Source organism: Rhododendron vialii, chromosome 5a, assembly GCF_030253575.1.
Source record: "Rhododendron vialii isolate Sample 1 chromosome 5a, ASM3025357v1".
Lineage (NCBI taxonomy): Eukaryota > Viridiplantae > Streptophyta > Magnoliopsida > Ericales > Ericaceae > Rhododendron > Rhododendron vialii.
The window spans coordinates 34,156,529-34,184,172 of NC_080561.1; the positions used below are offsets into that span (position 1 = coordinate 34,156,529).

General features: G+C 37.8%; 2 protein-coding genes across 10 annotated transcripts; one reads left to right on the top strand and one right to left on the bottom strand.

Moving 5' to 3' along the window:
• The first annotated feature begins 3,701 nt into the window (after positions 1-3,701).
• Positions 3,702-14,954, top strand: LOC131325209 (putative lysine-specific demethylase JMJ16). Of its 9 annotated transcripts, none has more exons than XM_058357330.1 (13): positions 3,702-3,837; positions 4,483-4,550; positions 5,792-6,087; positions 6,221-6,292; positions 6,643-6,720; positions 6,901-7,428; positions 7,532-7,756; positions 8,561-8,722; positions 9,949-10,317; positions 10,811-12,173; positions 12,280-12,383; positions 13,361-13,558; positions 13,858-14,954. In XM_058357330.1, exons 3-13 carry the CDS (start codon positions 5,794-5,796, stop codon positions 14,140-14,142), a joined length of 3,678 nt encoding a protein of 1,225 aa, XP_058213313.1. In that variant the 5' UTR covers positions 3,702-3,837; positions 4,483-4,550; positions 5,792-5,793; the 3' UTR covers positions 14,143-14,954. The 9 variants fall into 9 exon arrangements, with proteins under 9 accessions (XP_058213313.1, XP_058213317.1, XP_058213319.1 ...); XM_058357334.1 differs by having other exon boundaries at positions 3,735-3,813; XM_058357336.1 differs by lacking the exon at positions 3,702-3,837 and adding an exon at positions 3,899-4,021 and having other exon boundaries at positions 4,483-4,567.
• Positions 14,955-16,416: 1,462 nt separating this feature from the next.
• LOC131325895 (tubulin-folding cofactor B) lies at positions 16,417-27,236 on the bottom strand. The gene is made up of 9 exons (XM_058358375.1): positions 27,104-27,236; positions 25,999-26,190; positions 25,590-25,741; positions 24,463-24,581; positions 21,826-21,887; positions 21,506-21,547; positions 20,460-20,593; positions 17,987-18,056; positions 16,417-16,725 (listed from the first exon to the last, which is right to left on the bottom strand). The coding sequence occupies exons 2-9, from the start codon at positions 26,098-26,100 to the stop codon at positions 16,678-16,680; spliced, it is 729 nt and encodes a 242-aa protein (XP_058214358.1). The 5' UTR covers positions 26,101-26,190; positions 27,104-27,236; the 3' UTR covers positions 16,417-16,677.
• Between the last annotated feature and the right edge of the window lie 408 nt (positions 27,237-27,644).

Genomic DNA, 27,644 nt, shown 5'->3' on the forward strand with positions numbered 1-27,644 from the left:
CACCGAATCACGGATTACATTCTATGGTAGTATGATGGAAGAAAAAAAGAAGTGGGTTTCTATCATTGTGATTTGTTAAGCAAGGTTTCCAAAGAATCTCTATTTTTGGTGAGTTCAGAAATGGCTTTTAGAATACCAATGTTTAGCCTTGTGAAAATAGGTTCAAGCTCTCCAGAAAATTCTATTAATACTTGTCATTTGGGGACCAGATTGCCTCGGTGCTATTGTATCTCGAGCTCTGCATCGAATTGTTTAGCCAGGCTGGTGGCATTTTAAACTAAAGCCAATAAGACTTCATTTCTCGATATTTTTTAGGACCTTCGCATTTGTATCTCGGTTTGTATGAATTTTTAAAATAGTACTCCTTCGTCCTCATTTAACAATCTTTTTTTTAGAGTTCGTTCCACTTTTTAATAGCTTATATCTCGTAATGTATAGTGTTTTATGTGATCTTGAAAAACGTCTAATAGAACTAATTGAGTTCAGTTGGCTAGAACTCTTGCATCTCATTATGAGGTCAGGAGTTCGAGTCATTTGATATAAAATGATCTCTATCGATTGATCCAAAAAAAAAACTAATTGAGCTCAATCAATTGTAGTTGTGGGCCCTTTTTTTTGGGAGTACCACATATTTGTTTTGCACTTTTTTTCAATTGTGGGTCCTTTATAATTTTTAGTTGTGATCTGAGCCATTTAATTTGTCAGAAATGGTGAGTGGATCATTTATGAAAAACTCAAAAATGATTGGATATTAGTAGTCGTATAGTTGGATACCATTTTGTTTTACAAAAGTGAATGACCCATATGATTAGAGAATCAATTGTAAGACAAATGTGTCTCAATCATTTGTACAATATCTGGTTAATATGATTTTTTTAAAAATATGATATGCTCAACTTTCTCAAAAAAATATAAATGATTCAAATCATACATGGAGATTCTAGAGGGCTCATAATTGAGGACACTACATGGTACTACCTTGAAGGAACCCAAAATATAGGAGAAATTATTGTATGCCACGAATTTGGACCGCACATTACATTGGCGCGGATCCATCCACCATAATTGAGGATAGACATTGGTGGGTGGATTCGCGCCAATGTGTGGTCCAAATTCATGCTCAACATTGCCCCGAGCATTGAGGGGGTGTTTTTGGTAATGAAAAATTTGTAAATTTTTATTTGTGGTTGAGAAATTGTTAGGTGTTTCTGATGGTGAATAAGTTGTTAAAAAATATTTAAGTTGTTTCCGGCGGTGAATAAGTTGTTGATAGATTTGTGAGTAGAATTACTATAGCTGTTTTTGCTGGCAACTTTTTTGTTGGTGGAAACAAGATGATAAAATACTGAAAATTTTTTATTAGTAAAAATGAGATGATAAAATATGTTAGGTTTTTAGTATTTTTTGTTAGTAAAAACGGAACTTGAATATCTTCTCCAAATATAGAGGGTGAACAAAATTATGTTGATAAAGGAGCACTTTTTTCACAGCAAAACTCCCGTGCATCAAACCCCACCGTGCGGATCAAAAACAAAAAAACCCCACCGCTCATCTTACTTTTTTTTCCCAGGCGAACCAATTAAAACTACGCTCATGATAACAACCGTGAGACTCACCCACACATCAAAACTACTCCAACATATCTATATCTATATATAATAAAACGGGGCGGTTCCATGGACAACTAATTAGACACCTAAAAAAACACCTTATAGTTTTCGATCAAATTTTAATGATCCGAGCTGCTCAATGTGATCAAAACGTGATTTTAAGGGTACCTGCGAAAAATCAGCAAAAAAAATGACCGGGAAGGGTTTGATCCGAACAGTTCTGAACAGTATTTTATTGAACGGTTCAGATAAAAATTGCTCAAACCAAGCCTTTACCGGTCATTTCTTTTGCTAATTTCTCGCGGGTACCATTAAAATCACATTCTGCAAACATTGAACTGTTCGGATCATAAAAATTTGATCGGGACCTATGAGATTGAGATTTGGAGTGTTTTTTTAGGTGTTTAATTGGTTGTCCGCAGAACCGTCCCGATAATAAAATAGTTCAGTATTTAAATCATATGTATATAAATTTAACGCTCAAACTTATCCCTCATAAATCCTATGACTGAAAAGAGTCTTAGGGCTGGAAAATCTTATTTTCAATATTCTCTAACTTTTTCTATTCCAACTCTCTTTTGTTATGGAAAGATAGAAAGCAATAAAATTTCATTGCTAAAAAAAGAGCCGAATTTTGAAATAAGAAAAGGGAAGTAATTTTTGAGACCTTAGCACTCTCTCTCTCTCCGAAGCAATGCAAAATCTTCTCTAACTTTTTTTTATCCCAGCTCTCTTTTGTTATGGAAAGATAGAAAACAATAAAATTTCATTGCCAAAAAAAGAGCCAGATTTTGAAATAAAAAAGGAAAATAATTTTTGAAACCTTTAGCACTCTCTCTCTCCGAAACAAGGCGAAATCTTCTCTAACTTTTCCTATCCCTACCCTCCTTTGTTATGGGAAGATAGAAAGTAATAAAATTTCATGTACAAATTAGTGCAAGGTAGATCGTAAACTAGACAAAAGGGTAATAAATATTTTTGTTTATCGGTTGATCAATTTTAATTTTTTTAATGTGTATTTTTTTTTTGGAAACTACAAAAGGGTAAGAAAAAAAAATCTGTTTGATCCTAATTTAAGAAAAAATTTTCATGTATAAATTAGTTTTGTTGGCTAGGGGGGTCAATAGTTTCGCAATTCATTTTAGTTATGTTCAAAACGCGTTGCGCCGTACCTTCGGGCAAACTCTAGTCTTAAATAATACTAGTAACAAAGAAAGGAGCCCTGCTATGGATAAATGGTGTACACCGTGTCCGATAGGCAAGGATGACACTAGAGAGGGGCGGTCGTCGCTCTTGTAAGAAAAAAAAAAACCTCTACTAGTATTATATAAAAAAAAATTCTATGACAATATATAGGAAATTCTTTGCTTGTATACATGATCGTTCTTGTGTAGTGAAATTCTTGGCTCTGTCTCTGCCGGTATGATCCACTGCAGGATCTCACATAAATAATTCGGAGCAGCTCAATATTCTAAAAATGTTTCTTAAAGGGCCCTTGTAAAAAATAAGCTTAGTCAGATCTCATTAAGAGCTTGATCAATTATTTGCTAATATCGTGTCAGCAAATTGAGTCCCCGTTTTGCCAAGATTCTTATTTTTTAAGTACTTATTTTTCTCGTTTTACAAGACATGTCATTCTCTCACAATACATCAACCTTAGCAGAACGTAGCCTAAGCGTAAAATCGATCAAACCCTTACCGATATTAGAATCAGCTAATTTTTTGTTGAGACCTTTAAAAAAGTATTTTAAAAAAATTAAACGACTCCGTTTATTTGTGTGAAGCTCCAAAGTGGATCCTACCGTAGAAGGTGTATACCTAATGGTGTACCCATAGTTTTGTTGTAAAGAAAGCATTTTAAAATCATAAAAATTTTACATGCGGGCGACTTCCCCAACCCCTCTCTCTCTCTCTCTCGCAAAGCGGGTAGAATGGTAAGAAGAACCGTTCAAAATATCCCCAATTTCTCGCGTACCTTTCCTTCCCAATTTCTCTTTCCTAATTATAGATATTTTTTTGGGTAAGCAGTATAGATTATTTTTATCACTAACACTTTATCCTGTAAGGTTAATCTTCTCTTCCTATTGGTCCATATACTCCTTAGTTGCATACTATTGATTTCTTTATACACTGCAGACCAAAAAGATGGTTGTCCTGGCGCGGATGACATGTTTTTGACCGAACCGAAAAGAGGCAGATTGAGGTGTGTTTGCAAGTTGAGGTGCGGGTAAGTTGGTTTAGACGATCCTGGCCGTCGGGAAAAAGGATAGATGGTGGTCCAAGAAAAATAAAATTTCTAAACAAAACTTTGATTGTGCATTAAAAGGCTTTATTAAACTATAGGATATAGACCGAGAGCAACACAAACAAGTACTACAACAAATTGGGCACATGGTTTTGGAGAGAAAAAGGTGTGTGATTTTCTGCCATAAATTGAAGGGTTACCTTTGTACTTATACATGTATATCTGGTAGGGTTAGGGTTTTTTTTTTTCAATATCTAATTCTGGATTTGTGTTATTTTTTTAAATAATCAGATATACTACCTGTTGAAATCCAGTAATTTTAATGCAGTACCCCTTGTTATCAGAAGTTCTTGTGATGAGTTTCTGGGTTTTTACTTTGCCCTAATTTTCTCCTCAATTCGAGGGTTACTTGCTTTATAGTGAAAAGTAGTTCTGGGAGCCACAAGATTGGTGGATTGTTGTCCGTTTGGCTGTGGGTACAAGGTAGTCATCTGGGTTTAGGGGTAGATCTGATGAATCTGATTTTATTATATCTAATTCTTTACCATCTATTGTGAATAACAAATCTGGTCTTTTCTAGGGTTTCTGTTCTGTGTTGACTGAAACTGTTCATTTCTTCACCATCAGGATGTGGTCGATGGAGTTTTGAGCTGCTTTTGGTCAATTGACATCTCAGATTAGTGGATCAAGAATTTGTGAGTTTATATACTATTTAAGTATTTTGTCAGTTTTTTTTTTTGTTTTCTTGATTAAGAATTTGGCTGCAACAGCTTGAAATATTTATGGGGTTGGGATTAGCTTCTATTTTAGAACTTAAAAAGTTGTTTTCAATTAATCTGGTAAATTTGAATTAATCTGGTAATTGTTAAGTTGCTGCAATTGATGAATGTTTGTCTAGTTTTTCCTCATGGTTAAAGATTTGTCAATTGATGTGTTTGCTTTTTAGAGGAAAGAATAAAACTCGAATTGGTCAACTGTGGGCTTCAAGGGTCCGAGTACACAAGTATATGGTCGGACCTGGTCCATTTGAAGTCATTTAACAAATGAATTTTAATTTTTTTTTATCATTTGTTATTGTAATTATGTGGTTATCAATGAACCTGAGTTGTAGCAGGAGCCTAATTCTAGATCTGCTTTTACATGTGACTTTCTGAAAGTAAGTTACCTGGGAAAAGTGCAGGCATCACTGTTGTATCATATCTCCTTAATCACTCATCTTACTACTGGTTTAAAGATTAATAAGTTTGTTTGTGTTTATGAAGTTGTCATGTTGGTACTTGAATTCTGAAGATAACGGAGTAACTTGGGGGATGTCATTTAACCCTTTTGTCTTCTGCCCTTGCCATTTTATAATATCAGATCCATACGTTGAAGCACCAAGAGCCCTAGAGGTGGCTGTGTAAATATCAAAGAACTTTTCCCGGGATAAATATTTATAACCTCAAAAGTATTGGGCGAAAGTGTAATATGAAACGTGTGTTCAAAAGTATTGGGTTAAAGTGTAATATGAAACATGTGTGTTTTTATAGGCGTACACCATCGATTGATAATTTATTCGTCGGAGTCCAAACCTAAATATGGAGTTGTTGCAATCTAGTATGCATAACTACAAGAATTATTGAAAAAGCCATTGCCGTGTCCTTATTTTTTGAGATTTTCCTTGTCCCATATCCGTGTCCATGTGCCCCCGTATCGGTGCTACATAGATCATAAGCATCTACAGTTGTGTTTACAGACTTGGTCTTTGACTCTGTTGGTTGTGGGATGAACTATAAAGTATCAGTTTCCTAGACACTTCCTCTAAGTTTTGCATCCTTAATTTTATCTTCTCTTCTGCTGAAAATTGTAGGGCTTCAGGTGACATTACTGTTTAGAAGGACTAATAGGATTTAGTACTCGATAAAATCCCAGGAGTAATTTTTCTTTTCACTCACAGTAATGATGGGAACAGAACTCGTTAGACCTTGTCTCAAAGAAGAGAATATGGAAATTCCAGCAGTTCCACCTGGTTTCGAGTCATGTACATCCTTCACTCTCAAGAGGGTTGAAGATAAAGAAGTAGCGAGTAGTTGCTCTACCTCTGCAAGTGCTTCTGAATTGCAGACAGTACACATGGAAACTGAGTTCGAGTGTAGTGATGATGCAACCGTTTCAAGGTCCCTCAGGCGTAGGCCTTGGATAAATTACAGCCGATTGGACGACAGTTCTGGAGATGAGTCTGACTCTGAGCAGGTTGATCAAATTTTCTTTTCCTCTGGCCTTTTCGTTTTTGAGTTTGGCCTAGTTTTATTATAGAAGTTTATACCTCGATTAGACCTGTACTTTTATATGAACACCTTATCTTACATTCTGTTTGCACTTTCAGAAAACCTCTCATAGAGCCTGCCTTCCAAAAGGGGTTATTCGTGGGTGTATGGAGTGTATGAACTGCCAAAAGGTAAACTTTCAACTGAGTTCTCTCTCTAGGATACCCTTTACAGCTTTACTGCTGGAATGGTCCGATCAGAAATGGCTTCTTGACTTGCTTTATTTTGATGGTGTTGCATTCACAAAACTTATAATTAAGTGCATTACAGCACTGGATGCCAGAGAATACTGAAGCAAGTATCATTTTTTTGGAAATAACTAGAGGCCTTTTGTGCATTTTGGTAGTAATCAGGCTAGTGATTGTCACAATCTGAAGTAGTTTAATCAATTTCTGCAGAATATAAGCCTAATATATTGACTATATTGTTCATGTCTTTTGCTTTTTAATACGTTTTACTTGGTTGTGACTTCTTGGAACAGGTAATTGCGAGATGGCGTCCTGAAGAAGCTTGCAGGCCTGATCTTGAAGAGGTTCCTGTCTTCTACCCAAATGAAGAGGTACATATTTTCATTATTTTGACTAGATTTATTCTGTCCCACATTTAACTCTGCCCTTGTTGTTACCCATGTTATTTGGAGTGTGATATTTCTTCTCTTCTTTTTTTGTTCCTACATTTACATTAGTTGTTTCCTGGTTGGACAATTCTGAATGCTGAGAGTTGATGTTTTCTTGTCCAGGAGTTCAAAGACACTCTAAAATATATGGAAACTGTACGCCATAGGGCCGAAAAATATGGAATTTGTCGTATCGTACCTCCTCCTTCATGGAAACCTCCTTGCCCTATTATGGATAAAACTATATGGGATAAATCTAAATTTCCTACTCGCATCCAGAGAATTGACAAACTTCAGAATCGGAATTCGAGGAAAAGAATGTTGAAGACACATAATGATAAGAGGAAAAAGAGAAGATGCATGAAAAATGGGGTGAATTATGGCTCTGGTACTGGTACCGGAAATATTGTGGGTTGTGGTGAAGCTGGAATTTTGGAGGAGACTTTTGGGTTTGAACCTGGGCCTGAGTTCACTCTAGATGCTTTTCAAAAATATGCAAATGATTTTAAGGTGCAATACTTTAGGAAGAATGGAAGTGCTGCAGATTCAAGAAGTAACATTACCAAACTCCAAGAGCAGTGGGAGCCTACGTTGGAGGACATTGAGGGTGAATATTGGCGGATGGTAGAGAAACCCACTGAAGAAATTGAGGTAGGATATGAGTTCTTGAGGAGTTTATGAATATTTTATTCTCTTCTGAGGTGGCTCAACTCATTGCCGTTCAACTTTAATGGCTTTGTGTATTCTATTCTAGGTGCTTTACGGCGCTGATTTGGAAACTGGGGTTTTTGGCAGCGGGTTCCCTAAACTGTCCAGCCAACATGACTCTGTTTCAGATGAGAAGTATGTGAAATCAGGCTGGAACTTGAATAACTTCCCTAGGCTTTCAGGTTCTGTCCTTGCATATGAAAGCAGCGATATATCCGGTGTTCTGGTGCCATGGTTGTATGTAGGAATGTGCTTTTCCTCATTTTGTTGGGTATGACCAAATGGCTCTTTTCCTGGTGTTCCAGATTTATTATTGTACCTTTGTTGCCTTCACATCATTTTAAATAGGCAAATTATTGTGGATGCGTGTTATAATATGTAAATGCATGTGCAATAAGGGCCGGTATGCTTGTGTCCGTGGTCATTTGGCTTGCTTTTGAAGAATGACCTTATGGGCATGCCTTTTGTGAAAGCAATTTTAAGAGCTGCGAAGTCGACAATCCATAAAGGAAATAGTAATATGAGTATTGCGGAATGCCATAAAAGACCGAGTCATGACAATTTATTTCATGTTCATAAATTTTGATCATCTAGAGGACATACATTTCTGGATGGATTTTAACTAATGATTACATAGTTTATGTTCATGGTTCTGGGTTCTGGTCATGAGTTCCCTGGTTACACTCTTGGCATGGAGTCTGAGAACTCAAAATTTAGGCTGAATCTATTTACGAGCAACTGAATATATCCGAACATGAACACTCAAGGAAATTTTAGGTGTCTCTTTATAAAGTTACACGATTGCATGAGCAATGCTGTATATACCAGATAGCATCTACAGCTTGGGAGAGGCATTGCTGATTGCTTATTCTGCCTCTCTCCTCTCTCCTCTCTCTTCTCTCCCTTGCTCTCCCTCACACCCGCATGCGCACACATTACCAAGTGTAAGAAAGAAAGAAAAGTGGTAAAACAATGTTACTGGTGATGCTTTCTATCACATATACTGGGATATTGTTGTTTTTTTATGTTGTCTGATTGTATTGCTTCATTTTTTCCTTTTAAATTTTGGGGACAGCACGTTGAAGATCATCACTTGTATTCATTGAATTACGCACACTGGGGAGCTCCAAAAATATGGTACGGTGTGCCAGGGGAAGATGCAGCTAAGTTGGAAGCAGCTATGAGAAAGCATTTGCCAGACCTTTTTGAAGAACAACCCGACTTGCTTCATAAGCTGGTACACCCATTCATGCTTTTGTTGAAATGTAGCTTTATATGTTTTGGTAATCTTGTGACATTTTCTTTCCATCCATTTTTGTGGGCATGGTGGATTGTACAACAAGACAAACCTCAAATTCTGCTCCCAGTTCGTAGCTGCAGCTAGAAAACTACATTCATCGCTTAGTTCTGGTGAAAAAACATAAGTTTGAATCACTATTAGCAACTCATTATGTAGCTCTAGTATATTCATGACCTTAGTACCATAAGAACGGTCGACTATGTGAAGTTTTTATACTCATCTGATCTTTACATACTAAGAGTCTACGATTATAACAGTCGCAGCTTTAATAGCCATTCGATTCGCCTGATCAGGTACATCCTCTGGTCAGGCTCACAGCTTTGGGCCCAGAAAAGAAGCAATTGCAACTACTTTGGTTTGTCTACTAAGAACTAGTAAATTTACTTTTAGGTGTTGAAGTCCACCATTAGCTGGTATTGATTGATCTAAATATCGCCCAAAGTTTGTTCGAATTTGATGATCTGTCACTAGATTTTTTCCTTATTTTGATCATTTTATCATCCTGATACAACCGATCCCCACTCTGTTGTTGCCAATTATTCAGGGCTTGTAAGTAACTGTCAATAATGGTGGACCTTTGTGTCCTCATTTCTGTAGTGATAACTGATGGATGAGAAATAACGTATTTCCGCTTTCTTTTAGCGCCTATAAATTGTTATCCAATATAAGTGCCTGGTTTGTGATTTGACTACTTAAGTCAGGTCCTTGAATGTTGGAACTTCCATAAGCTAAATTTGTGTCATAGATTGATGCCTTTCTCTTTCTATCAATGAGTAAATGAAAGAAGTTGCTTTCTTGTGATCTTGGAATATACTCCAAAGAAAGAGAATGTGATGATCAAATATTAAATGGGCAAATTTGCCATAAATGAAAAATTGTCAGGTACTTTTGAAGAGGAATTTACAAAGTAAAGCTGGAGTCAGGTCCTTGATCACTAGTTCTCCGTAACCAAAACTTGAAAACTCAAGTTATTTCTCTGAATTATTTCTTGGTTCCTCATCTGTGCCTTTGCAAGATCTCGTAGTATCCCTGAATTGATCTGTGGAGTGAATCGTGATTGAAAGCCATAAGTTTTCTGGATCAACTACCGAATCCGTTTCTTACCCTTATTGATATAATTTATTATGTTGCTTTATATCCCTGAACTCGTTTTCCTTGTGCAGGTCACACAACTTTCTCCCTCTGTACTAAAGGCTGAGGGAGTACGTGTCTATCGGTGTGTTCAAAACCCTGGAGAGTTTGTTCTGACCTTACCTAGAGCATATCACTCTGGGTTCAACTGTGGCTTCAACTGTGCCGAAGCAGTAAACGGAGCTCCTGTTGACTGGTTGCCTCATGGGCAGAATGCTATTGAGCTCTATCGAGAGCAATGTAGAAAAACTTCGATTTCCCATGATAAACTCTTGCTTGGGGCAGCAAGAGATGCAGTCAAAGCTCATTGGGAAATTAGTTTACTGAGGAAAAATAATGCAGATAACTTAAGATGGAAGGATGTATGTGGGAAGGATGGAATATTATTAAAAGCACTCAAGGTAATGCTCTCAAATATTGCTCCTTCTGATGATGTCTTTTTGCTAACGTGAATACTTAATTTAAAGTCTATTTGATGCAGTACTTATTCCTAATCTGGATCTGGTTTGATTGGAAGTTAAGATGGTGACATATTTTGCCAATATTTTTGGGAGGAATTGCTACTTTGCAATCTTGAATAAGGGTATAAGAAATGAGAGGATGAGAACACCAGTAAATAATTTTTGGTATCCACAAAAGAAAATCCTGAATTACAATCAGATGTTATAATTGTCTATATGATCAAATTACGAAAATCAAAATATATGTAGTCAGTCAGTTTTTACTTGTAATACAAAATGAGAGTGGATTGGAAGTTGGGATCTATTGTCGTGAACTCATAGTGCTAGCATAAATACTTAGTGCAGTAAGATTTGAGCTTAGAGCTTAATTTGCATGTTTTAGGGGTGCAATTATTGTACGATGCTGACTTGTTTTTGCGCATCTTATGCCCAGACTCGTGTTGATATGGAGCGGGTGAGGAGGGAATTTCTCTGCAATTCTTCTCATGCAGTGAAGATGGAGAGCAATTTTGATGCCACGAGTGAGAGGGAATGCAGTGTATGCCTTTTTGATTTACACTTGTCTGCCGCTGGATGCAGATGTTCGCCGGATAGATACACATGCCTGAATCATACAAAGCAATTGTGTTTATGCTCATGGAGTGCCAAATTTTTCCTCTTTCGCTACGACATCAATGAACTAAACATTCTGGTTGAAGCTGTGGAGGGAAAATTGAGTGCAGTGTACAGATGGGCAAAACTTGATCTTGGTCTGGCTTTGAGTTCTTCTGTCTCAAAAGACAGTACACATGTCCCTGGGCTTGGTAGTAATTTATCTCATTCGCTAGAAGGAACAGTAAAGAGGGAAATGAATATTCAACCCTTCGTGACATCTGTTAAAGAGATAAAAGGGGAGGAAACGATAGATGAAAAACCGAATTTGGCTGGGATCAGTGGTGGGACATGCATACTTAAAAGAGAAATGCCATTTCAGGCTGTATTGGGGTTGGAAGCTGTAAAAGCGTCATCTAAGTTGCCAAAGTCATTACATGAAGTGAAGGTCTCAAATAAAGGTTCTCAAATCAAGAAAGAAGGGGCATTTCCTAATTTAAGGACTCCAGTCTGTCAGCTTTCTCAAGAAGATACCTCATTCGCTGACAACTTGGCTGAAGAGAAACTTGAAGTAAGGAAGCCTTCATTTTCAGGCAGTGGTAATGTTATAGTTCTTAGCGATGATGAGGGAGAGGAATCAAATGCGCCACTTCCAGAAAGAGTGAAGAAAAGTTCTGCCATACCTACAGAACATTCTCAGAGGCTGTCCAGTACTAGTACAGCAAGTGGCAGTAATCATAGTAAAGATCCAATATTGACCCACCGTGTGACGAGTGCAGCAGTGATGTGTGAAATGGATGCAAAATTGTTACCTGATGGGGTAACAAAAGGAATTCACTCATCAGACTTTGCAAAAGGTGGAGATTCTTCCGGGCCAGATGTTAATCAAAATGTTCGGGACTCGTCAAATGCAGTGGGGAATGGTGATTGCAAGATGAGTATTTTGGGGAGTAACAATGAAATACGTACCACTGAGGGTAGTAATAAGATGGGAATGAATGCCAACATGAGGTTGGGTGGTGATGTGCAAAGTGCATCAGGAAGCCCATCTAGCAGTCAAAATAATCTGGATAGATATTTTCGCCAGAAGGGTCCTCGAATTGCAAAGGTAGTGAGAAGAATCAACTGCAATGTTGAGCCTGTGGACTATGGCATTGTGCGTTCCGAGAAGTTATGGTGTGATAGTCGGGCCATTTTTCCCAAGGGTATGTGTTATGTCTACAGTCCACATTGATCACCGTTCCTTAGTCATACATATTAGCTAAAGCATGTTTCTAATTTTCTCTTAATCTTTTCTTTTTCGTTGTGCAGGCTTCAGAAGCCGTGTAAGGTACATAAGTGTTTTAGATCCAGCAAATATGTGTTGCTATGTTTCCGAAATTCTGGATGCCGGACGTGATGGACCTCTTTTTATGGTAATGTGAACTTCGCTTTGGATTAAAATATTTGATGTAATGCCACTTTATGGACCACGGTCTCTGTCTTCCCTGCACTGGTTTCTTCTTTCTGTTTTATAATCCTCTTTTCCTAATCCCATCGAACCCTCACAAAATAGCACTTTAATTTTGATGATTCATTTGTGATGCTGTCTTGATTACACCCAATTATGATAATTCTCACTATCCTTCTATTCATATTAGTTCCGAACCGCATGCATAGTGTTGACTCCTAGAAGAATATCATAGTGACCAAAGAGGTCGTCTCGAAATTCTCTTGTCTTCTTGTTTATATATGTTGATTCAAGCAAGTTGCTTTGTGCTCCAATAGTGTCAATGAGATTCAATCATAGATGCAGAATGTTGTAGATGTAGCTTCACTCTGTATTTTTGGAACTCCCTTCTAGTTGTATATAAGCTGCTAAACGTAAATCAGATCAAGCTTTTATTTCCTAGAAATATATGGAAGTACTAGGTGCATATGCCTGAATGAGGGCATAGCTTTAGACTTTAAATTGGCTTATTGTGGTAAATTCGAATATTAGAATTTGGTCATAGCTTATTGTTGCATAAAATGTATATCCGCCTATCCGGCATTTCAAGACGTGTATGTGTTTTAAAACAAATAGTTTTGATTGTGAAACTTTAGATTCTTCAAGATAGGATATGTGCCGGAATGTCAAGCATGGTAGTCCTACAAGAATTTCAAATGCCAGAGTTATTGTGCCCTTTTGTTTACTTGTAACAATGTTTTGAGTGCGTGATAAGAGTTCAGTTTCTACCAAAAGACAACAAAACGTACAAGAAAAGAAAGGAAAATAATTCTGACTGAAATGGTCGGGGCTCAGATTATATTTTGTAGATTTATTGTTATGATCTTGTTAACATGAACTGCTGTCAAAGAAGAGCAGATACAATGGCGCTGCTTTTAAGATTTGAATTCTGATATTTTTCAGGTTTCCTTGGAGCATTGTCCAAGTGAGGTATTTGTTCATGTTTCAGCTGCAAAATGCTGGGAAATGGTGAGGGAGAGAGTGAATCAAGAGATCACGAAGCAGCATAAATTGGGAAGGATGAATCTTCCCCCTCTACAGCCTCCAGGGAGTCTTGATGGCATGGAAATGTTTGGCTTTTCTACCCCAGCAATTGTCCAGGTAAACTTGGTGCTGAAGCTACTTTTCCTTTTTCTGAAGATGGTGTGTGTACACCTCTAATATTGATATGGAGTAGAGCGACTCTTGTTTGAATCCCAGACCTCTAGATCTTTTATATTTTGTCACTTAGTAATTAATAACCTTCTAAAGATTTTACTTTTAGTACTTTGTGTGTGTGTGTGTGTGTTCACATGCATTTATCTTATGTTGAAGTGTTCTTACAAAAAGAATTTGATTCCTATGTTAACTATTGTTCTGAATAACTCATAAGAAACTTATCTTTTTGACTGCATTCACAGGTTATTCAGGCGATGGACCGAAATCAAGTTAGTACAGAGTACTGGAAATCCCGTCCCCTCATGCAGATTCCTCAATCTGAAGTTAAGAGTGGGAATCACTTACCGCAAACTGACATAGCGAATGAGCCTCATGGAGTGGACACAATACTCTGTGGCCTATTCAAGAAGGCAAATCGGGAAGAACTACACACCTTGTATGGCATTCTGACTGATAACCGGCCCGCCACAGATCAAGGCCTAGTGACCCAGCTTCTTAACCAAGAGATTCACAAGCGCCCCAGATGATGCCATTTCCAGGCTCATGTGCCGGTGTCACCGGACTTGCCATAAATTCGTAAATGCTGACATCCCAGCTCAAGGTCAACACATTTTTTTCTCTGTTGCCTGGTTCGCAAATAATTAGGGTAAATTAAACTTCATGCCCTCAAAATATTACCCAATGCTCACCTTGACGCTTGAACTATGTGTTCTCAATTGAGTCTTACTCAAATTATCAGTGTGGTCCAATTGGTACGCGTTGTTCAGTTCTCTGACAGAAAATGCCATATGGGTGCTGAAACATTTCCCATGTTGACCCTTCGATGGACATGCATTTTCGTATTTTGACCCAGTTGTCCCACTTTGGCTCGAGTCAGTGCGTCAAGGCCTTTTCCATTAGAGAACTGGATGACAATTAGAAATTGGATCACATATAGAACAAAACTTCTCTCGTACAAGGATAAGAGCTGGGAAAATTGAAGGGGCAAAGTAATATTTTGCGGGTGCAAACTTTAGTTACTCTGAATTTTTGAACCCACTCTTTTGGTGGAGAAGCTGGAAACTTAATGGTGGATAGTCCGGTTTTTGTACTTTTTTTTTGTTTTTCTTGTCCACATTCTTTTGGCAGAGGCGGTAAAAAAAAATAGGTCCCATTTTTTTATTTTTGTCTGGCAGTTATACGAGCCTCAACTGTACCGAGTCTTATTAACAGTGAATAATCTGGTCTGTCCGACATAGATTGGAAATATGAATTTATCTGAGCGTTGACGATGTACAACAATGCTTAGATGCAAAATTTGGTATATATGATGGCCAGTTTAGCTGTTGATTTAGCTCAATGACATTCTTGTTATGGGTTTTGCACATCGACCTTGTCATGTTTCTTCCAATTTGAGTGCTATAGCAGTATCAGCCACGAAAACTGGAAATTCCCGCAACAGATTTTTGGGTTCTTGAGTGTGCTCACCTCGATGCCATCAGGTTCTTTACCACTGCATTTCTAGTTACTTGTAGGGAGCAAGCCAGGCCTGTCAATCCTCTATTACCGAACATTATAGGAGTGTGATTATTTGATTTGTACTACTAATTCTTGCTCTAAGTTAATTAGGATGTGCTGGTGAACCAAAAGGAAATGTTACATGCTGCTTAATTTCCGTCGGAATTTTTTTTTTTTATGTCCTATGTTTAGCCCAGATTCGAATCCGGTATGTAGGAATACCGTATGGTTCGTATTCAAATTACTCAATTATGGATGTGTTGATTCTTGCACTGGTAAGGGTTACCATAAAGCCTGTTTGGTTGGTCAAAAACTAAGGGGTGAATGAGTGATGCCGTCTTTTGTCAACAAATTTTTGGTGCGTACAAAATTCTTACCAACAAATTTTTGGGGTTCGAAGGATTCTTAGAAGCTGAAAAAGGTCTAAATTTTTTTTTTGTAGATAAGATGGGTCTAATTTTTTTTTTTAGAGAAGATGGGTTTGGGGTCCTTGTCAGACCAGATTTTAGATTTTAAGCATTAAGAAAATTGATTTTCAATTTTTTGCTACCAGATTTTGGTGCAACTTAAATCATAGAAGTAGGGCAGCAAACAAGCCAAGTTGAGCTTTGTCGAGCTCGGCTCGTTTGCTAAACAAGTCAAAAACTTAAGCTCGAGCTCGGTTCGAACCTTAATGAACCAAACTTAGTCATTTACTAAACAAACCAAGCCCTCAACTAGCCAAGTTTACTCATTTACTAAATGAACTTTTATCGAGCCGAGCTTTTGTCGAACGAGCTGAGTTACCCTTGCCTCGTTTACTAAACAAGTTGAAAACTCGAGCTCGAGCTTGGTTTGTTTAGTGCCGAGCCGAGAGTTAACGAGTCGGACCGAGCTTGCAAGCTACTCAGTTCATCTACAACCCTAATCATAGTTACTGTAGTGCTCTACTGGGATAACATGCAGAAAAGATGCGTGGTTTTGGTGCTCTTTTGAAGAGCACTGGACCGGCTTCTCAACGCCAATGAAATCCTCTAAATATCCATTTTAAGTGTTCATTTTTTTGTCTCCCATATGTTTTTTTGATTTTCCTCTCGACATCCCTGTAAAGCATCACCGCGCAACATGATCCCCAAGTCCCATACAAGTGCATTTCTAGGTATATAGAGACTAAACTTTTCTGTTGGCTGCAATAGTAAGCTTTTGGGCAATGATATTTTACATCTTGAAGCAGTTTACCAAAGATTAATAAACTCTTCTAGCTGATGCCAAAAAAACACTCTTCCAGCTGATAAAAAGAAAAATCCAAAGGGACTGTCTAAATCTTATGGTAAAGAAATGATCTAATAAACAGACACCATCCAATCATTCTCTCAATTTTTTTCACAGCAAAAACAGATGAACGAATATGAGCTGCTTGTCGAACTATCTCATAATCAAACAACACGACTGGGAATATAATTCGAAGGCTTCAAATGTGATATGTAGAGAATTATGACAAATGGTGGTATCATTCACTCCAGATCTTCCAACAATACGAGTAGCTATCTGGAACAGAGAGTACCAAATATCCTCTTCATCGTTTCTCATATTTCCTCTTCCTCGAACAGATCTCGTTCTGGGTAGTCACCAACCTGGGAAAAATAAAGATTGTAAACCACCCAAAGCCCTTAGAAATAGGAGGCCATGTAGCATGTTAGCACCAATCACTTGGGCGTTGAAGAGCCACAACATGGTGTTCACAAATAAAAGGTCTAAGAGGCCAACAATTTCTTTTGCGCTTCAAAGGCTATTCTTAACTTGCCACAATCAAAGGAAGTCGCACGCGTACACACAAAGTTTTTTACTCTTTGCGGTACCAGAGAAAACAATAAAGCAAGTCTACAGAAGCATATCTGATAATAAGGACCGCTAATTTTTCCCTGTAGCCAAAAGTTTCGGCACTCAGATGAGTTAGACCTATCAGTATATTCTCACATTTCCAAGTTTCTCTACTGCCAGAATTTTTTTTTACTTTCTCCTGACACAACGCAAGTTGAGATCAGCAAATATCACAGCAACAAATGAAAAGTGGATTTTAGTGCCAGTGCATAACAAAAAAGCAGCATCAATGTAAAAATTAATATTGAAAGATTTTGTCAGAAGGAAACGAGCTACATGTAGTTTGAATTCATGTCAGAGTTTGACTAAAACACCATAACATCCCATGATATTAAAACAGCAACCTCAAAATACTATCGCCATCAAGTTGGTCTAAGGCTCTCAGCACATCATCCGGGCCTCGACAATCCTACCCCAGAAATGCAACTAGGAATTTGAATTTTTGGGCAAGTTCTTGAGTCTTAACAGAAAGTTAAAGGTTGCCAAATAAAGCCGCTATCTCGTAAAAGGTGATGTGCGGATCTGACTTGGTTGTGCTCCTTGGACAAAGGCTATGATCAAGTGGAAGATAACTTATCCTTCACGAAGATTTAGTGGTTATTGTGTCAGGTTGAAGATGGATGAAAAACTACTAACATCCTCGTCAGTGATCCAACCATCCAGCCTCTGTCTATTGTTCTAGCCTTCAACATTTTATTCATAACGTCCATTTCTACACATTCTAGAGCAAGAGTTCTTTCTTAACTTCGTGCCAATACCCTTCCATCACCAGTTACAACACAATTTAATATAATGAATACAAAAATAGCCGTTGTAGTTGACCAATATGTACCCAATACCCACCCATCATCCTTTTAGTTTCAAACAAATAGCAAACTGCATCAATGTAGTGCATCATCTAAGTGGCTACTTGAGTTTGTGCCCTTATAAATGCAGAGGCCATCAATGTCTGAAATCCTCCAAATCTCAGTAGGTGAGTATGAGTTCGTATGATGTATAATGTTGCAAACATACCTGTACTTTGTCTGGTCTCACCATTGCACCATGAAGCAGCGGGCAATCAAAGAAGCGTGTTCCTTTCACCCTGCAGTTGTGATCAAAGGAAAATCTGTAGTGATGGACAACTTATAACGATGACGCATAAGAGAAGAAAGCAATTTAACCAACATCTAAGAAAAGGGAAACTGCTGTAAGGAATGTATAGACTTTTATGTATGGTACAGAATCTACAGATGTAGATATTAGAGGAGCTTTGGTGAAAATGACTCGATCAATAAGACAGCTCAGTGATGCATGGTCAAGACCGTCCACCAAATTCGAGTTGATAAAAAAGAATATGAGTGCAAACTTGTAAGTACCCAAAAAGTCCAAAAGCAAAAAAATAAAAAACGAAAAATTGCAGGACCCTTTGAGGTTTTGTAATCAGGGAACTAGGTCAGGGATCACCCTAGTTTGGGAAATATGAAAGGACCTGTCAGGTCAATACATGTCAGTCACAAATGAGGGATGTCCCTGTCCGGTTACATTATAGCAAACCCGTAAGGCAGGAATCAAATACCATGTAGTTACATTAGATTTATCATTATAGCAACCCCATAATGCATGAATCAAATATGTAGTTGCACTAGATACATACTACTAGCTACATGCAACTTTGAGCCTTCAATAATTACTCATGCCAACCCATAATTTTCGTCCCACCTGGGATTTCGTTCCATTTTCAACCCCAACAAATGTATTCCTTCCTGGAATAATTTTCCAATTTTTTTTCAACCGCACAGAACTGATAGAAGATCTCATCGAGAAATTTTTTAACAGTGTAAAAAAGAAGTTATTGATGGAAATACATCTCTTTTGCATTTAGAAAAACCATGGAATTCCAAGCGGGACAGAAATTATGGAATGGAGGGCATATGTGGAGATTGACTTAAAAGTCTCTCTCTCTCCCCCTCCCTCCCTCCCTCGCAATTTATTTCTCTCCCTGGATTTTTCACTTACTCTTTTCTATCATCACCACAACTAAGTGACCATCGTTGTTCTTCATGAAGTTGCCATAAGCACCACAAATAATCGAAAAATCTTCTGTCACCATACACCCACCTCACCAGCAAAAAAAAAAAAAAAAAACCAAACACCACCACCACCTACACCCACCATCACTATCCACTCCACCTCCACACCCAACAACCACCGTAAAGTCCTGTATTGCCACTATCGGGTACACACACAATCACCACTCTACAGCAAACCTCGGTTATCCCTGAGCCTACCCAATTTCCATCATGCCATCCATTTATCAAACTCCAATTCTACTCTAACATTGCATCCATGGGTGTTATCCTTGACCGCCACATTACGTTTTACAAGATCCAACTAGTTTTCTAGCTTTTGTCATGAACCTATGCTGACAGCACCCACTTGTATAGCAAACCTCTCTCTCTCTCTGACCACGCCCACCCCCACCCCCCAAAAAAAAAAAAAAAAAAAAAAACCAAAAGGACCCATCTCTTCCCCATGGCATCTCTCTCTCTCTCTCTCTCTCTCTCTCTCTTAAAAAAAAGGCTGAAATCCAACAATTTTTCCGACTTTTCCACTCACTTTTGCTGATGTCAATTTGACTTGTTTTCTCAGCATTCTGGAGCTTGTAATCACGTTCTTATTATCATATTACTTTTTCTGTTGATGTAATCTTTGATAGGTTACTTGCCATTGATGACCTAAACCAACATCAACTACCTCAAAAAAATCTGGCAGGTATGTCTTCTATGGACTTCTCATTCCCTGGTTTAGATGTCTGGCAGGTTTTCAACTTCTTCTGCCCAACACCTACTAGCAAGTACAACGATTCTCGCTGCTCTACTCAACTAGAGCCATTATTAGCCCTTCCTAAAACTGAAAATGTCAATAGCCGAAAGTGAAAATGTAAAATAAGAATAACTTATTGTGAAAAGTTTGCTATGTTGTATAGAGAATGATCATATCATGATTTTTCTGCTATTTATAGATATTTAATCAAGGTACATACAAATTCCTCTCTATAAACATGGAATGAAAATGAATGCACTTAAGCGACAGGAAGTGAGTTAAAAGTACCTAGGCTACCCAAAAAATGAGCTTTACTACAGCTCGATGAGCCTTCCTGTTACTAGGAAAAAATTAACAGAGAACATGAAGGCTGTTCACTAATGCTGGACATGCTTTTGGCCTATAATTGAGAACAAGCTGTAAAATTTCCAACCAGTGGCTAAACGAATGATCTGAGAAGAGACTGTGTTACGTTAGTCGTTTAAGCTTTTCAAACACTTTAGAATAGCTCTGTACATTTGTCCCCCACCCAGACATTTCGTTCTCATCCCTTGATGTAATTGCGTAATAAGATGGCAATTACCAAACCCTAAGGGGGAAATTTGCCAAAACAACAGATGAGGAACTGAAAACCTTAATAAAATGAATTTCGCTAGGAAACGAAAGTAAAGAGTTGACATACATTCCGTCATGTTTTCCCAGTGGTTCATCATATTGGACACCAATCCAGAAACCAGGTCCTAGAGTTTCTGCTTGGCCAACAAACTTGACAACACCCCTCTTCTCTCCTGGTTCAACCTGACATCTATCTCCTACCTTGATAGCCAACAAGAAAAAAGAGAGTGTAAAAACACAGTAATAATCACTAATACTGGCGCACATAACTCTTTCAGAAGAGATTATACACACAGGATAAAGGAAGTAAAAATAAAAAACACTTACTCTGGAAAAAGAGGAAATATATCGGGCAACTGCAAAATAAAAAAACTTGCTCTCCTTTAAAGTTTTAGACATGTAAAGGGCATGAAAGAAACTCATTTGTCTGGTTCCATATGAACACTTTAGGTATGGTCACTTTCAGTTTTGGTATCCATGCAATTGTGGGCCATGTTGGGCATTGGTGCCACAAGTACTTTCGCCGCACAAGGCCACTCAATAAATATCACCATAACCACATGGTTGATCTGTCCAAGGATCTGACCACTGACCACTTATTTCTTCACACCCTACAAATGCAAGCCAATTTCTTATTTGAGGTGGACCATGCGCGCACTTCAAATATATGAAAAACTAATCCCTAAGATTTTTAAATCTGCTTTTATGTAGCCATCAAATAGGATAGCGCTGTTCCTGAGTCTCATGCAGTTTTACATGATTGCTCAAATACACCAATCATATTGAAGACTGCAAAAGTCCTGCTTAAGTACTAACGTAGTGTTCTTACTCAGCAACATGACAACCAAAGAGAGGGATTTGTTTCAGTAAGTGCCTGAACCTGTGAAATTCGTTCCTTTGCAAAGGCATTCCCGAGTTTCTCGCATAATACTATGCTGACAAGCAACAAAAAGTAATTTTGTACCGTGTTTATCATTTGTCATTTTTTTTCTGTTGATTTATTGTTTTTCCTCTTCTTTTCTCGTCTATGACACCAAATTGCAATTTCAACTGCTGCAGAAATTTAACAGAAATGACAAGGATCAAGAAAACAAACCATTAAGCTCAACTAACCTTGATTTTTGCACAGAGTTCCTCCACGTAATTGTCTGGTATCTACGGAGGAAATAGAAATTAGAAAGTAAGCTCATTTCCACACAGATAGAACAACTCAAACAAAGACTATAGACAGCAATAGATGTCCAAATAACTTAATCAAGTAGAAGTAGGCCAAGTTGAACAAATCAAGGACACAAAACAATGTATACATGTATTTTGGCATACAAATAAAATACCAGTTTCTTAAAGGTAGGTGAACAAAGGAGTTTTGGAGATAATCTAAACATAACAGACAGCATTCTCAACTTAAAGATAGTATAACATCAAAAGCTTACTTTGGTCTCATGAGCAGAAGGATTTTGATGAGCCAATTTACCCTTAAACCTCCTAAAAGTGCCTGCAAGAATAATGAGTTTTTGATTAATGCACGGTTTCCTCTGCTTCACCAACCAGTAACCACTGACATGATACAGATGTAAATTCTGCTGCTATTCGTAAAATAAGAGTAATCCTGATAAACTTTCTCAAGTGTGTTCTAAGCATATGAATAGTTGCAGTGTTTTACAAATCGAGAAATCAACACATGCTGCATTGTCCATCTAGAAATAGAGCAGGACCGAATCTGAAATGCACAAGGCCCAACCAACCAAAGCCTATCAATAATTACTCCAAAATAACAAGCAAGTTGCCTTTCTCGTCAGTTGAAGGTAAGTCATTTATCACCAGGTCCTATTTAGCACAGATGCGGACACCAACACCGCAATTCTCAAAAAAAAGGGGACACAGACACGACAGAGACATGTCAATTCTTTTTTATATAATTTTTAAGTTATTACGTTAGGGCTCCTATCGCATGCATTATCAACCGACGGTGTATGCCCATATACGTTGAAGTACATCATGCATTACACTTTTGGCCCTACACTTTTGAAGTTCTAATATGTACTTGCGGAAAAGCTTTAAAATTTACGAAAGCTACCCCGCCGTGTCTCCATATGTGTCCCCGCCATGTCACCCCGTGTCTCAAGCTTGTTCCACCATAAAGAAAATTAAAATTAAATAAGTATTTTGGCTTCTCCCTAGTGTGTTGTGTGATCCCAAACTGTCCAATACAGATATGGAGACTCGTAGGTGTGTCGGTGCTTCATAGGTCAGCTCTAACTCCAATATTCAATTACAGAAACCCATACCAAGTATCGTGCAGCTGAACCTAAGATGAAAACACCTGCCTACAACAAGATTTATATGCATGTTTTTGTGTGAATGTGTGTGTGTGTGTGTGTCTATATATATATATATATATATATATATATATATATATATATATATATATATATATATATATAGAGAGAGAGAGAGAGAGAGAGAGAGAGAGAGAGAGAGAGAGAGAGAGAGAGAGAGAGAGAGAGAGAGAGAGAGAGACTAAAGTACGCACATTGTTACAAGGCATTTTTTGCTTATGATTAGAAGGCTTCACTTATTTACCAAGCAGAATTTCCTCAACTAGTGAAGATGAGTTCGTAAAGCTCTGTTTGTAGCCTAAGGCTAGCAAATCCTTAAGGAGAATGGATCACTGATTAACTTGCACAAACAGATCAGTCATGAAGTTCATTACAGGTTAGGGAATCTACCATCCACCGCCAACTAATAGACCTTTTCAAAACAGTTGGACTCCATCTTCACTTTACACAACATTGAGTTAACAGAACTTTATAAGATTTATAGGCCAATGTGTCAAGTTCTCCTATGAGATCAAAGGCATAACGACTACCAAAGGGATAGATCAAAGACAATCCTAATAAATGGGGGACATGGTTCTTCCATCTACAGACCTCAACAGTTAGTGTGAACGTTATATGCATCTGCACTTTTGTTTTCACTCTCTTTAGCTAAGTTCCAAATCATCTCCGCAAACAGCTTTCTGAGAATTCATTCATCTCCAAAACGTCGCCACTACAATCACGAAGTCCACACAAACAATAACAAGAAGAACCTTTACCTCAGACTGAGAATTCTGGATAAACTGCAACCTATCTAAATGTCCACATATAGTCCATGTCCATCGTAGCCTCTAATACCAAGCCAATGGTAACAAGGTAACCTAACGATGGTCCTCGCTTGCAAAGAATCTATTCAGTAAGATAAAAAAAAAAATGCTCATATAATTCCATTTTCTTTTAATTCAGCAGGTGGTAATACATTTTAAATTAACCAGTTGAAAAACTAAACAGCTTGGCTGTTGGAACTCCTTGCAATCCACAGAAACCTAAAATTGCCAGCTAGTGTGCTTGGCCAAGAAATTGTGTCATCATTCATTTACACCTGTGAAAACACGGACAACCTATGTGACAAAATTAGGTTGTCATGCCTTTCATTGCTATTGAGATTCAACTTCCTTTTCAGTTACCAGAGAAAGGTCTTTTGGTGTTCAACTTAGTATAATTAGGTAAATCCTGTACCAACAAATGTTGCCATCTGCCATCTGTTCAATCTCACAAGAACTGATAATTTTTTCTACTAAGCTAAACAAGGTTAACAGAGCAATTCAGTCAGGCAATTATCACGATTCACATGCCACGTGGCTAATGATGCACACCTGCAATCAATTGACTAATGTCTATTTGATCTGCCACATCACTGCTCAAACAATGTAGATAATTGGAAGTCCAAATAGAACTTTGATTTCCTATTTGGATAGTGAAGTTTTGACTCACAAGTCGCAACTCTATCTACGACCTCGAACATAAATCCCAATAGATGACTTGCATGACAACTGACGGGCTACTCCTACAGCCTACAACCGAATAACTAAAAAGCAAATCCCCACTTTTGTTCCTAACCCCATGTTGGGCTTGGCTCGAAACCAAGCAATCTCCAAAATATTGCATTCTGCATCTTGATGAGCCAAAAGGAGATATGTGTACACAAGTTTCAGTCTTTGACCATGCAAAATAGAGTTTATCAATACTTGCCATCAAGTTTATCGTAGGCTTCTTCAGATATTTTGTATTTCTCTACAAGCGACGTGTCTTCTAGCCAGCCGCCAGAGGTAACTGATGATGGATCGAAATCAATAACATGCAATCGATACCTATAGCATAATAGAGATAAGCCAGTTATCTAATGAAACCATGGACCTATTTGCATACGATCTGCCACAAGTATACTTCTAAGAAAACAACAAAAAAACAAAGAAGAAAGAAAGAAATCAAATAATGCAACACAAAGTAATGAGTGCTATTGGTTAACACAACAAATTTCAAGGCACGACCTAATATTTCATTGTAATGCAACTTAAGCAACGATAGTAAACAAGGAACACACACTTCAATGAAAATAAAACTATTCCACCCGTGTGTTGGGCATATCACAACTTCAGCGTTGAGAATTTATCCAAGCAGCATAAAAAACAGCTTGACACAGCGAGGAAAGCAGGGGAAAACAGCCGATCAACAAAAAAGCTGGGGAAAACAGCTTTGAAAAGAAACAGGAAAAATGAACGCAAGAGCAATTAAAGATATATTCCTTAAATGGATTTTCAATTTTGGAAATGATTTTCACACTCCCCTCAATTTCTCTCTCTCTCTCTCTCTCTCTCTCTCTCTCTCTCTCTCTCTCTCTCTAAATATATATAAATATACATATATATATCCATACGTATGTACATTTATATGAGTGTATCCATAAATCCAAAATGCCTATCATCTTTTCTGCATATCTATGTCTATATGTGAAACCTGTGAACACAAATCTAAAGATCACGTAGAATGCGTAAACCAAACGAAGACAACAATAGAGAGAACTGGTTCGAATACTGCAAAATTAAATTAGGGCAAATCGGAGGTTCCATAAACTTCCTGCATATTTAACGAAACGAGCATCGCATAGGGTTGGCATTTAATAAGTCCCATATCGTTGTAGATGCTGGAATGCAAACTTCCTACTGATGTTAACAACATAGAACATCCATAAGTGCCTCATAACAGTAATAGAGCAAAGCAACTAGCACTGCATAAATCAAAATATGCAGAGTCACTTCTCACAACATAATGCTTCTATTACAGATCAAAAGAACACTACAAAAGCATAGTCAACTAACCCGTCCTGTGGAGAATAAAAACCAAGAGGCCTCGAGTTATCACTTAATTCTGAAATTTTGGCACCCATGTCATCATATAGCTCAAGTCCCATTGAATTAACAGAAGTACCACATTTTTTCCACATCTTTTCCTTCACGGCTTTGACTGTCAACTGTCAGAGAAGTAACAAAACTTGGTCACAGAACACATTGCAAGTAGAGCAAGTAAGCTAGTTTCGTGTGTCAAACAAAACCCCCCCTCAAAAGTAAATCAAAGAGCATATTCAAACAAATTGCTAAATGCCAAATACACTATGAAAACACTACAAGTTAATGCAGCATATGAGCAAAATGCAACCTAGCAAACTAAAGCCAGTGGACTTGAAGAACAATGCACATTTCAACATTGAAAATCGGTTATGTTCAGTACCTGAAGAGAAAAGCGAACATCAGTAGAGAAGCTCTTGAGGTTGGAATGTGTAATGCGTAAAAGAACTGACTCGTCCCCTTGAATCTGTAAGCGAGACCCCATGGCCTTGAAACTCAACCTCCGTGTGTTCTCCCCAACTTCTATAGCAAGTGACGTTTTCTTGTCACGTAATTGGGCCCTTTATCGTTTTATCTGGTCATACATACACATATGCATATTATCTACAATGACTAACTGGTTGACTAAAATTGAACAACTGCATATTCTTCTCAGTACATGATTGTTGAGGTTTTACGTGGAAGTTATTTCCACGTGAAAGATATCAAAAGTGCAATTGAATAAACATCCCATCATCTTTTAGTGCTTGGTTGAATGTCACAAACTTTCAGGTGTTTGGAGCACAGCAACAACAGCAGCACATAAAATTAACGAGTACGATCTCCCAGTCCAAAAAGGGAATTAATACAAGCTAAAATTAACAAGGATAACTAACCTGATTTTGAAGCCAAACAACTTTTCTTTTTTTGACAGCTCAGGTGTTCGAGCCAGCTTAAGCATACTTCAACTAATCCTATGGACCAATCCCACCGTCTATTAGCGGGGGCCAATTAAATCCCACTGGCTGCTAGCAGGAGCCAGTTAAAACCAAGGCACAACTCCGTGTGGACTCACCCCAAAGGAGTTGATGGCACCTTAGGAGAGCAAACCCTAAGTCCTGGGTTTGACCACTAGGCCAACCCCTTGGATTCAAGCCAAACTAGTTTGCAATGGCTTTAAAGATGAAAAGCGATATTACTGATATGGAAGGCTGAATTTTGAAACCAACCCATTTAGCACATTTATAAATGCAAAGCAAGACACGAGATCAATGAATGACTTTGCCCTCAAGCTCATCCAAAAGGAAAAATAGTAGACAAATCTGTATCGCGTCGGTTAGATGAGAATTGGTAGTACAAAGGTAGAAGGAAAGCAAAATGAATGATTAATAAAATGCCAAACAAATATCACGAAATTTTGCAGAAATTATGAAGAAAAAAACCCTAATTAAGTAATTATAGATCTTGAGAGAGAGAGAGAGAGAGAGAGAGAGAGAGAGAGAGGGGACCTGTTGGGATTTTGATTAGCTTCGAGCCATTCGGATTCGTGAGATCTCTTTGAAATTCTTTCCCTGCTTTTGGTGGGAAGTGGGAGCAGGAAAGGGAAAAAAAGAAAAAAGAAAAAAAAAAGACGGTTTTTTTTTAAAAAAAAACAGCGTCGTTTTTTGGGTTTAAGAACCCCTGGGGAATGTACGGACGTTTTTAGGGCCTAGCATAATCGGATCTGTTCATTTTTTAGAACGGGTAGAAATTTTTGATTTTACAAAAAATTATGTTAATCGGATACCAAATAATATCTCATCGAGGTGAATTTAACTTCGTAAAAATTGGTTTGGCCACGTTGAATTAAACCCACCGTTTTGGACTCCTTGAGCACGCCAAAAATTATGTCGGGTTCATTACTTCATTTCGTTAATAGAAGGGAAAATGACTTTAAGCACGCCAAAAAATCATGTCGGTCTAATAAATCTCAACACATAACTCTTGAGACCCCATATTGTTTTACAAGATACTCTAACTTTGTTCCACAGAAATCATATTTTTCAACTA